General features: G+C 45.5%; 1 protein-coding gene across 1 annotated transcript; it reads right to left on the bottom strand.

The window, feature by feature from the left end:
- Nucleotides 1–602: 602 nt before the first annotated feature.
- On the bottom strand, nt 603–11,664 carry ETAA1 (ETAA1 activator of ATR kinase). The gene is made up of 6 exons (XM_066617501.1): nt 11,417–11,664; nt 8,711–8,842; nt 7,720–7,796; nt 5,465–5,583; nt 2,699–4,704; nt 603–1,509 (listed from the first exon to the last, which is right to left on the bottom strand). The coding sequence occupies exons 1-6, from the start codon at nt 11,592–11,594 to the stop codon at nt 1,397–1,399; spliced, it is 2,625 nt and encodes an 874-aa protein (XP_066473598.1). The 5' UTR covers nt 11,595–11,664; the 3' UTR covers nt 603–1,396.
- Nucleotides 11,665–12,712: the final 1,048 nt, after the last annotated feature.

Below are 12,712 nucleotides of genomic sequence, written 5' to 3'. Positions count from 1 at the left end.
TTCTGGACATCATCTACTCAATGACATCACTTCCTGCTTAATGATGTCATTTTCAGCCCCCAGCAGACACTATGAATGCTATTAGGTCCACTGTATGAAGTGAGTTTGACATTCCTGCCTTACCCCAGCTACGCAAACATGAGACCACAACCCCCTCTCCCAAATGAAGCCCACACCACACAACCTGTGGGACATGTTGAGGGTGCCCCACTGCAGATTAGCTTTATGGAGAAATCTGTAGGGGCTGGTCCACATGGCACACACAAGTGTGTTGCAGCTGCTGTGTTAATGCAATGTTCAAGCAGGTGGGTGACCACTTCTTGCTTGCACAGAGCAAGGTAAGGATTCCATTCTTCTTCAGTTTCCAAATTACAGTACAACATTCACATAAAGAAGTCACAATTTTAATCATGATTTACAAAGTGTGCATAATTTACAAAAGATAAATAAGCCCTAGAAAACCTTGACATGTTCTGCTCCACACAAGCTTTTACAAAAATCAGACTTTTCTGTACTGCTGTAATAAAACAAAATTAAAAATAATCTGGGGCTGTCAATTGAAGCCTAGATCTACCATGGTAGCATTGCACATATGGCATTCATCCCACAAAATTCTTATTTTGGAGCAGTGTCACCAAGGTCTTATGTGCTGCATTGCAGTGCCATGATATATGGATTGCCAAGCAAGGGAGACACTTTGTACCAACAGCTATATTGTGGGCCTTCTTTATGCATGAGTTTGGGTCCTGCAGATTTGAATCAACGTGAGTCCCGACCCACGTCAGGAGGCCCAGCTATACCTCCCAAATGCAGCCAGAAGAGTCTTCTGGTCACATCTGGGAGGAGTTCTGAGGCACAGGGAGGCCACATGTCTGGATCATGTCTGGATCATGTCCCCAAGACCCTCCTCACAGATTTCATTGTCTGCAGATATCATTATCCGCAGGGGGCCCAAGAACAGATCCCCATGAATACTTAGGGCGGACTGTACCACAAAACCTACGCAAAAGCAGGTGTTTTATACTTAAAGGTTTTACAGTTGTCACATTCTGAAATAAAAATGGTCAGTGTCATCTTTAGCATGGTACAGTTGATGACAATCCTGCTGTCATGCAAAGGTGTCCATGCTACAGAGTGGGTCAAATGCTGGACTGAGGAAAACCATGACTGAGAACATCATTCTCAGCTGTAAATAGTGTTTTAAATACAAAAACGAACATCAAGCAGTTCCCTGCTTGTGAGTCAATACTGCTAGTTTCACAGAACAATGTGAAAGGGCATGGTGAAGCATCAGAGACTGAACCGCAAATAATAAATGTTCTAGTTTCAAATCTGTCCAACAATTCTACTTCCCAACTGCTGACAACAACTCCCTGTCCAAATCTGCCAGCCATACTCAGGCAGGTGCTGTGTTTTTCTGCAATCTTTGCATTTTATATTTTCTCCGTTCTAGAGCTTCTTGCTTTTTCTTTGCAATTTCCTCTTGAGAACACTTTCTGCTTTTCAGTTCTGCAAGAAAAAAAGGCAATCAATTGCAGCTGTCCATATCACAGGTTGTACAGTGTAAAATCTACTAGCTATCATGGTCTGAAGGCAACCAGAATGATCTGGCTGAAAAATACTGTACTGTTTGTTAGACTGCTAGCAGTCCGCAAGGAAAGATAGGGGATTATATCTCTTCCTTGCATCACTGCTATTGTCTTGAAGAGTTTAAGGAAAAAGACCTTTGTTTCAAAGACATTTTGCAAGGGATTCTAAAGAACTGGACTCCAGAGAAATATGCCCTGTGTATTATGGAAGGAGGGGTTGTGTGTAGTACAAATATCAATCCAATAAAATTACTGGAGTTGAGAGAGTATCAAAGCAAGTGATGACACAGGCCTTCAAACGGGGGTTTCTAGCAGCCCACAGGGCAAGGTGTGCCCCTGTATAGTTCCCCTTTTCTCACTTTCTGCCACCTCTGCCCCTTTGTTGCTGGCCTCTGCTTTCTGCCTCCTTTAAACAACTCCAGTCTTTGTCAGAATTCTTCAACTCTGGCAAAAACTCTGTTGTTTCATAATCAGCATCCTATATAGCCTAATGACTTGTCAGAATAGTAGTTCAATGTGTTTGAAGGCTAGAACATCAAGCAATCAGCACATGCTGCACAGACAGTGTGTACAGTACAAAAAGGACTTAACTGCTGGGCAGTGCAAAGTCAATATTGTGTGGTGCCCAGAAACAACAAAAAGAAACATGGCAGGTTCCCAGGAGCACTGCAAAGCTCTCATTACACATCCTAAGAACACCTCCTCTCACTGGGAGATATTCCCTTTGGCCTCTCCCCATCTGCAGTCTTCCATAGACCTGCCCATCCCCCGTCTCCTCTATAACCACACAGGACACAATCCTAACCAGGTCTACTCAAAAGTAAGTCCTATTCTGTTCAATGGGGCTTACTCTCAGGAAAGTGTGGGTAGGATTGCAGCCACACCCTCTCTACTTATCCCCAATGAAATGATGTTAGGTTGAAATAAAACAATCAGAAATGTTATATTCTTGGACAAAAGATGAAAGATAAGTAAGGTTTTACCCAACAACTAAGTGGTTATTCAGTGACTGGGTAAGCCTTCCCAACCTTTGGCAATTTGATAAAAGTAAACATTGCAATATAGCAAACCAGTTTAAAAATCCCACAACAGCATTCTGAAAAACTTACCTGTTTCGGAGTGTGCAAAACAATCAGAGAGGTGCCTCTTAAATACTGGCCTGACGTTCATTTGTACAGTTGTGTGCAGGGAGACGTTGGGAGGATTCTTGTTTTCCCCCAAACCCAGATGAGTCACAGGAAGGCTACCAATATTTACACTTTTATCATTCAAAACAAGAGCTTGGGAATTACTGGTCTTTCTGAACATGTATTTTGACTTCTCAGTCATCATCTGGCTAATATTACTATTATTCTGAACCTTGCCTGTGTTACAAAAGCCTTTCTGCCACTGGATGCCACTGCTGGTGTTCGGACCCAAGTCTGAAATAGTAGCCAGGCCAACTCCACAAGCAAAGCCGCCTTCAGGCACTGAAAAAGACCTATGCCATTTCCTTGGAACACTGTTTGTGGTCTCGTTTTGAAATGGTGCACAACTGCGCTCTATGGAGGTACCTGCAGAATCTTTGTTCTTCGGTAGTGTTGCAGTTATAGGAGCATCCAATGAAAAGGTTTTCCTGCCTGTATGGCTCCTAGGGACCTGAGGGAGGCTAAAGAGACCTTGCTTGGGTTCCACAAGGCAAGGACCCACCTCCGACTTGGAAGCACTGCCTGCCAGCGATTTAGTTTCCCCATTCTCCGTCGCAACAGCTTGGCTCAGTGTACGTTTTTCTATGTCATCACAGACTTGATACAACAGGTCATCATCTTCATCGCAGTTTGCACCCCAGAGACTATTGGATTCACAGAACGAGTTTAAAACATCATCTGAGAACCGAGGCTCATTCCAGTCACTGTAGGATGAAACAGATCTCTTTGCCGTTTCTGCCTGTTTTAGGTGACCTTGGGTAATGGCTTTTTGTAGGTCATGAGGCTTTGCATTGGCAGGAATGGTGGATGACTGATGGGAGATATTGTTTGTGTTACTTCTGTATTTTCCAGTCTGCAATTGAGAAAGGTTAGAGTGAACTGAAACAGAAGCGGCTCTTTTTCCAGAAAACGCAGTACTCGCAATGCATTTAAGCTGTGTAAAGCCTTCCTGTGTGTCCTTAGATTCAGGTTTCACTTGAACAGAACTGCAGCCAGAAGTTCCATTTAGGGTGCTTTTTGAAACAGAGTCTCTCTCAATTTCTGAATGACAACCACCTTGCAAAAAAACAGGCTTTGTTTTTCGTATCCTGTTGCTTTGCTCCTGTAAAGTATGTGATGCTGGAACACTATTACTGGATTTAAGAAATGCACACTGGGCAGTTTTAGGTCCTTCAGAATGGAAGGTTTTTACCTTTGTCTCACTGTTTGCATTTGATGTGTGAGGCAAGTCACTTTCTACAGTACTTATCTGTTCAAGGTTCTGATTAATATGCATCAGAAATGAATCATCTGACAACAGATCAGTATCCCAGTCATCAAAGTCATCACCGACAACTGTGGCAAGCTTATCTGACTCAACTGACTCTCTCTGACAGGCAACAATACTTGGAATTGCTTGTTTAGAAGTCACTTTAGTGTCTTCAGCTGGAACAGGTTCCACAATTTCTAGTGCAGATGTTGAGCTTTGCCTCTGAGTCTCTCCACTGGTCCCTGTTGTTTTTTCCACAGCATACTCAAGCGAGGTGCTTTGGCTTCCGTGAGAGCTTTTGGCTGGGGAACAATCTGAGAGGCCTTGGCTCAAATGACCACTGCATTTCTGGGTAGGGCCATCAAAAAGGGCATTGAGGGCTACCTCAGCATCAAGATCTATGGACATCTCGTTGTGATTTTCAGAATGCTCAATTGACCTGGTGCCATCTTTAATTACTCCAACGGACAAGGCAGTGACAGCATGAAAACGTTCTCCAAGGAACTGTTGATTTTCTGCTTCTGCATTACGCTGCTGTTCAACCGACATCTCTGCACCTGATAGAATGTGAATATTATGGCACGAAGCATCTTGAATCTGGATGGCATCTGTCAAGTTTTTATCAAATTGCTTTGCCAACTTCATCAGCTCCTCCTCTTTGTCTTTTAACTGAAGACCTCTATACAAAAGATCAGAAGAGAGAAAAAAATAAAGGGGATTCAAGTTATTTTGCAATTAGTTTTCTTCATTGTGTTTTTGCAGTTACAAAAACATTGTTCACATTGACAGAGATTTTAGAGGGTTAACTTATCTTCTCTTGTTTGAGAAAAATAACTGAAAATGGAGCCAATGAGTTGTTCCCTTAAAAAACAGGATAGGAGGGTCATTATGTCAAAGTGACCTAAAGAGATCATGATTGGCAGAATATGTAGATCATAGCTTTGTCAAAGGGAGAATTCCAGGATCTTGTATAACCAAAGTTGTGAGCCAAGATGCATGGCAGAATGTTCTCCTAAATAGAGCTGGGACCATGCACCAAACCTGTCATAATATGCCCAATAAGGAGGTGGAAATGACATACAGTGTCACATGGGTAGCTTGTTTATCTCACGTTATTTAATATGATTTTCTGGGTGTGGTTCTTGGAGAAACAGGATGAGAAATGAAGAGTGAACATTTGCATCCAAACTGAAAATTGGCTTGTGTGTAACTATTGTAAATAAAGCCTCCAAACCCTTTTAAAAGGTCTGTGACTGTTTGGCATTGTGTCAGTGAAAAGAATCTGAAAATTTTTCCAACAACATCTTAACACAAAAAGACACCATTTTCAGCTTCACAATCTCTGTCAACAATAAAATAGTATCCACCAGATTTATGGATCAACTGGTTATCCCGAGTAAGTGTTATGCTGAAAGAAAATGAGAGTGTTCTCAACATACCTTGCACCATTTACTTTTGTTCTAGATCGAATTTTTGCTATTCCAGGAGTACATGGAATTGCATCATCACCAATCCATAACCCTAGAAGAGTTCCCTCATAACTACCAGGTTTTTCATCCTGAGAAATAACAAACAAACTTGTGAATACTATGGATATTATTAAGACAGCACATCAGGACACATAGTTTATTTTTTTTAACACTTTATAAAAATCTTATGATTTGACCCTAAAACTGAGTGCATCAACTGACAACTTTACCAGTATCTCTGATGTGTCGTATTATTACATTACACTGGTGTTACCAATGAAAATGGTTTGAGAATTGGAGTTCAGATCACAGGCCACAAACAAACTACACGAGCACTGCTACTAACCATAGTTAACACAAATACATGAACTTTAAAGATTTGTACTGAATGAACAAAGGGTCAATTCATAATAGCATGGTTGAGGAAGCCCTTAATGTCCATATCATAAAATAGACAGGCAAGGAGAACAGAAGTCACAGCATCCAAATCACATTCACTATATCAGGGGTGTCAAACCTGGGGGCCGGATGACGCCCGCAAAAACTTTTAATCTGGCCCTCAGCTTCTCAGCGGCTAAGCAGTTACAGCTGTAAGGGAAGCCCAAATGAAAACTGGCTCTCCCATATCTTGAATAATGGCATCACTTTCTGACTAATTACCGCACTTCCGGCCCCTGCAGGTCGGGATGCAACGGAAATACTCAGGACCAATCTTATGCTCAGACCCGAGGTGGGTCTGGACCCACCGGAAATGCTCAGGACCCTCTCAAGACCCACCAGGCGGGCCGGGAGCCACCAGAAATGCTCAGGACCCACCAGAGTACCACCAGGGGGCCGGGACCTACCCTAAATTCTCAGGACCTACCTGAGACCCACCAGGTGGGTTGGGACCCACCGGAAATACTCAGGACCAACCCAAGACCCACCAGGTGGGCCGGGAGCCACCAGAAATGCTCAGAACCCGCCAGAGTACCACCAGGAGGCCGGGACCCACCAGAAATTCTTAGGCCCTACCTGAGACCCACCAGGTGGGCTGGGACCCACCAGAAATACTCAGGACCAACCCAAGACCCACCAGGCGGGCTGGGAGCCACCAGAAAAGTTCGTGACCCACCCAAGACCCACCAGTTGGGCCAGGGCCCACCAAAAATGCTCAGGGCCCGCCTGAAACCCACCATGTGTGTCAGTACCTTCCAGAAATGCTCAGGACACGCCTGAGACACAACATGTAGGTCGGGACTCACCAGAAATGCTCACAACCAGTCTGAGACCCACCACGTGGGTGAGGACCCACTAGAAATGCTCAGGGCCCGCCAGAGACCCACCAGTAATTTTGAGGACTCACCCAAAACCCACCAGGTGGGTCAGGACTCACCAGACATGAGCATTTCAGATGGGTCCTAATGCAACTGGTGGGTCTCAGGCAAATCCAGAGCATTTCAGTTGGGTCCCAGCCCACCTGATGGGTTTTGGGTGGGTCCTGAGCATGAATCCGGTTCTTCGTTGAATCTATTTCTCCATGAGAAATATGTTTCCAAAGCATGCATCATCAATGCTGCTGACTAGCAAACAATTCCAATTGCCTACTTTGCCACAAACTGGAGCAGTCAGCAAGTAATGGATGAATTTAGAACGCCAGCAGCGCAGGGAAGTTTTTCTTTTTTGGGAGGGGTGGGACAGTAGAAGAGAAACAGCTCTGTTTCAGAAGCAGAAGAAAAGAGTAGGAGCAAAGGATAGGGAAATCAGCTGGTTTCTGTCAAGGCTTAACTTTACTTTTGACTGCAGTGCCAGAGTGCCAAGTCTTAGGGAAGAATTAAAAGACAGTCTACAGGAAAAGTTATGTTCCAAGTGGCTTTTTCTAAATTGCCATTCAGTTCATATATAACGCTTTCTGTCTCTTAATATTAATGCAGCCTCAAGTACCTCAATGTTTTAAAAGATCAAAAAATGTTTAATTGGTTAAAGAAGCAATTATGATCCAACTTCACGTGACATTTCTTTAAGAATACACACATGAGAATTTTTACAAGATGCATTATTTTTTGTATACATATTGTATATACAAGATACATCATGCATTTTGCTAGAATAACTCAGGAATTACTGCTGAGTCGCTCCTCTCCCCCCCCCCCCACTCGTATACTGTTTACATAAAAACAAGCAAACCAGAGAGAATGAAACATATGCCAGACTTTTGCAGTTTTGCATTAGGAAGTAACAATTACCTGAGGAGCAATTCGATTCACAATTTCAGAAATTTCCACTGTACACGCATTAGTTGTCTGTTTCTTTTTCCCATTACCTGAAAAAGAAAAATCTTTCTAGCCACCTCCAAAACTCTGAGGAGGATTTTCCAAACAAAGAGGAAAACCAAAACCACCAAAGTGTAGAAGCATTATACAAGAATTGACACTTGAATTTGTTAATGTTCCCCTTCTCTCTCTCCACTGCTTTTTCCAATTGTATGTTGGCCTTGAGTGCATTGGCATAGAAGTGTTATACTGTACTATCTATCCATCTATCTATCTATGGAGCAAATAAAAAATAATTCAAATTCCTAGCCTAATGGTAGTTAACATTTAAATCTACTACTCCAGTAACAGCTACTTTAAGGGCCCAAACCTAATCCACCTTTCTAGTGCCAGTTCTACTGCCAATTCAGCCACAATACAGCCCTGAGGAAAGGGAACAAACATTCCCTTACCTGGAGGAAGTCTCCGTGACAGCCCCCCTACTGTAGGATACAACGCGTGTCCCACTGGCATGGCTGCACCAGCTCTGGAAAGTTGGATAGCATTTGGCCCTAAATGTTTCTGCCCCACCTTGCAATCTTTAAGGCATCTTAGAATCAAAAGATAAAATACATAAACATCATCATCATCACAATTAAAGATCCATTTGATAAAACCCAGCCTAGACATGGCAAAAATCAAATACCCCCTTATTACCTAAGACAGAGAGAGAGAATTTACCTAAACACCGAGGAAGGAGCATGCCAGCAAGGAGTTTCACAACCAGGAAACCACAACAGAGAAGGCCCAAAGCCTGGATAGCCATTCACTACACCTCTAAAAAGCTCTGCCCTTAAAGAATTATCAAGCAAGCAAGCCTTGAAACAGGGAGTCATTCATTCAGTGCCAACACAATACATTCCAAACAACAAATTACTAGGTAACAGGCTGATGTTAAACTAGGATGCTCACAATAAGCAGTTACCTCCTTTCCGTGCAACTGGTGAATAAGGATCCCAGAAGATCTCTTGCAGTATGTCAGTTTCAGTAACAGGAGAACTGAACTTAGGTGAGCGTGATTTCCTCCTCAGTGTTCTCTTTGGAGTCTTACATACTTCTGTGCAAACACAAAAACAAGCACAACCATTAGACAAAACAACACATAAATCAGCAAGTGAAACTCGTCACAGAAGCTAATTCACCAATGTCAGTAGCATTCATCTGTATAAAAGAATCAAGTATTTTTCCTCCAACTCCAGCCTAAACATGAATGGGCAGATTGTCACATTGGCTTCTACAGTCAGCAATTACATAAGTTACTTACTGTATTTAATGAAAGAACACAAAGGCCATTGCAGATTCCAAGAGAAAAAATTATCACTGTCTAGGACCAGCCATTTTCAACCACAGAGCTGTGGCACACTGGTGTGCCGCAGGTGGTCTGCACGTGTGCCATGGGAGTTTGGGGGAGGGTTATTTGTTAGTAGGGTCATTGGGGGATGTAAGCCCCTGCTGTTAGTGTGGTGCGCCTTGCCAATTGTTAAAAAGCTGGTGGTGTTCCTTGACAATTTTAGTGCCTTGTCAGTGTGCCTTGAGATGAAAAAGGTTGGAAATTGCTGCCTAGGACCAAGATCAAGAATACTGCTACAAAACAAAAACACTCAGAATCATGTCCAGAGTAGCCAACTGTCACAGGCCAAGTGCACAGCAAGGAAACCTGCATTGATCTAATGGATATAAAGTGTAAAACTCTTCAGTCAACTGAGGGCCAGGATTTTACGCTTAAGCCATTACTGCTCAATGTTACATATATGCAACTGAAACCAAATTTGTATACCTGTGGGCCAGGCAAAAATGGGTAAAATGAACCATCTGACATTTCTCAATTCACTCCTCTGAGCAGAAGAAAAACCCAGAAATTAAATGATCCCCCCCCCCAAATAATTTATTCATACCCCCTGCCCAAACTGTGTGAAGTTCGGTTCAGGGCCCAGTCTCTCCTCTATATATTTCAAACGCTAGAGGGTTTCCAGATTATCCTTACAACACAAAAAGTAGTTTTAGCACTATCACCACTCACACTCCTATTTGATCTAGCTAACCTTAGCTGTTTGGGGGGACGCGTCTCTCTCTTTCTACCCTTCCTTACTGTGGCACACATGAGGTTCCCTGGACATGCTTTGCCACTTCAACATTACTGAGGAGTACCTTCACTCCAGCTAGTCTTGTAGAGGCTAGGCAGCAGCTCCCGCTGCTATAGAAAAAAAGAGGATACTCCTGTGGTACACTTCCAGTGCTGCTGCCCAAGTGTGCATACATGTATATGGCTGACATATACAGCTCAAACAGTGAGGAGGGAAAGGCCCACATGCATGCATGTACCTGGAAATCTGGGTGACATGCAGAACAAGTTGGTCAGTCCTGAAAGAACTTGCCTCACTAAAACACATTCATTCAACATGTTAATTCTGTAGGTGGGAGGAAGAGCAGAGCAATAGGGGGACACAACCTGAAATGGGATAAAGGAGTAGGAACACATGTATTATATATGTATGCCAATAAACATGATTGGATTGGATAGGAGTAGGAAGGCAACTGGCCCAGCAAGAAATTCATCTTTCTCCATTTTCTTGCCTAAAAGTGAAAGCAGGAGATTGCATTTCCTTGGAAAGAACTATCACGGATGTTTTGAATATTTGGGGGAATTGTTCCCTATTGAAGTTCATTCTTCAATATCCTCTCTCAACATTGTGGATTAAAGGAGAGTCCCATTACAGTCACTGCCACTGGGGTGAAGGATAGACAAAACTGTGCTGTGCATGGGGACATAACTCTATAACGCTCTCTTCCCCAAGAATTAGAAACGCAAAACCTATAAGCAGGGAGAGGGTTGCGGCACACAGCCCACTCCTGAGCTGCCTGTCGTGTGGGACTGCTGCAGTGCCAAAATGGCTACTGCGGCTTCCTGAGTGTGCCAGGCAGCCGCCAGTGGCTCCTGACGCCTCCTCCCTGAGCAAGAAAAGCAGCCCCACAATGGGGCTACTCGACTCTGTGCCGACTATTTAGCACAAGACATGACACGGGGCTCTGGATCCTGCAGAGCCTCCCCTCCCTCCAAGCGCCACATCACCCTGTGCTCTCTGCCCACCCCAGAACACCTCTCTTCCTCCTTCCGCCCTGACTTACCTCTCCGCCACCTGGTGCTCTGAGCAAGCACCAGGCGGCAGACCACTGGCCTCCAACCGGTGCTGTCCCAGCATGGGCTCCTGCTGGGACAGCTCCAGCGCTGGGCCAGCGCTAACGTGCCTTACAGTACATTTGCAACAGTGTGAGCCATCAGTGTGTTGGTGCGCACTGCTCTGGACTGAGCTCTCAACAGCTTTTCAAACAGTGTGCCACAGGTGTTTGCTTGAGCAGGGCCACTGGAGGATGCAAACCCCCGGCCAGCAGTGCAGTGTGCCTTGTCAGTGTGGGTGCCTGGACAAGCCAGTGTGCCAAGGGGTGGGAAGGGCTGGCCATGCTGCCTGGGCAGGCTCCTGGGCAGGCTCCAGGGCGAGGAAGCCCCCCCCCCCCGCAGCCAGTGCAACTGCTCTGCCCACGGGGGGACCGGGCTGCGGTGCTGCAAAGAAGGGCGCGTGCGGGCAGGTGGGCGCCCTGAGCCTAGGCAACGGGGGGGGGGGGTGGAAGCTACCTCGGGGGGAGACGGGGGGCTGCCCGGGCGTCTCACTCCCCTGGCCGCCGGGGCTCCCCCCCTCTCGGGCTCCCTGGGCTCTCCGCCGGCAGCTCCGTCTCGTCGGGCTCGTGAGCCGGGGCTTCTCCGTCCCCGCTGCTGCTGCTCCTGCCGCCGCCTGCCGCCGCCTGCTCGCCATGGAGGGCTCCCCAGCAGCCGCCCCCCATCGGTCCCTGCGCCCGCTCAGAAATCCGCCATCTTCCGCCCAGTTCCTAAGCAGGCTCTGATTGGTCGAAGCCGCTCTCTCCGCGAGCGCTGATTGGTCGGATTAGGGGAGCCGCGTGTCTCCCTGCGCGTGCACATGTGTGGGCGGAGCCTTGCCCAGGGCTGTGACGTGTGGACCTCCCCTTCCCCTCCGAGAAGGCGGAGCGTGCTGCCCAAGAAGTGATGCTTCTGGCTAGCAGCGAGCGCTGCAAGATGTGGCTCTCTAGACTGGCACGTGAATGGCTTTGAACAGGGGATTAGAATCAGTGGTTCCAAACTGTGGGTCGCGGCCTAATTTTTGGTGGCTCCCCAAAGGGCGATGAAAAGTTCAGATAAGTAACTGCCTCAAGCCCTGAGGCTATTGAAAAATCAGATACTGTAGCTGCTAATCACCCTGCAAAGAGCTCAGCTCCTGCAGTCTGCAAGGCGGCCAGTGACTGCGCTGCAAAGAGCTTGGCTCCTGCAGTCTGCAAGCAGGTGTAAATACAGGGAGATAAATGTTTGAGCATCTTTTTTCTGGTTATTATTACATATAAATAATAAATAAATAAATCTTTCTACATCTCCTTTTTTAAAAGTCTGGTAAACCTCGGTTGGTTCCGATAGAGAGTTTAAAAAGAGGGATCCTGGTACTAAGAAGTTTGGCAACCACTGGATTAGATGATTATGGAGGGTGGCTCTGTCAAACTATTAGCCATCATAGTTTAAACAGAACCTCCATGTGCAGGAGTAGTATACCTTCCAATGCCAGATAAACAGCAGACAGGCCGTTACTTGCATGCCCTACTAGTGAACTGCTCAGAATCTTCTATAGCTGGCAACAATTAGCTAGGAACCTCGATGAACTTCGACGGACTCCTTCCCTGATTCTTTAGAAAGTTAGGGCCAAATCCTATCCAATTTTACAGCACCAGTGCAGCCACAATACAGCCCCATTGTAAGGGAGCAAATGTTATTATACCTTAAGGGGCCTCTGTGACTACTGCCCCACCACAAGATACAGTGCATACTCCTTTGGCACAGCTGCACTGGCACTGGAAAATTGGGTAGGAT

The sequence above is a fragment of the Tiliqua scincoides genome, chromosome 2, assembly GCF_035046505.1.
Source record: "Tiliqua scincoides isolate rTilSci1 chromosome 2, rTilSci1.hap2, whole genome shotgun sequence".
In the NCBI taxonomy this organism is placed as follows: Eukaryota; Metazoa; Chordata; class Lepidosauria; order Squamata; family Scincidae; genus Tiliqua; species Tiliqua scincoides.
This window is presented reverse-complemented; position numbering and strand designations above follow the sequence as displayed.

Coding starts and splice junctions, on each gene's coding strand:
- ETAA1 (XM_066617501.1), bottom strand. CDS start 11,594: ATGGCGAGCAGGCGGCGGCAGGCGGCGGCAGGAGCAGCAGCAGCGGGG. Junction 7,797..8,710: donor ACCAGTTGCACGGAAAGGAG/GTAACTGCTTAT, acceptor TTTCTTTTTCAG/GTAATGGGAAAAAGAAACAG. Junction 5,584..7,719: donor TGAATCGAATTGCTCCTCAG/GTAATTGTTACT, acceptor GTTATTTCTCAG/GATGAAAAACCTGGTAGTTA.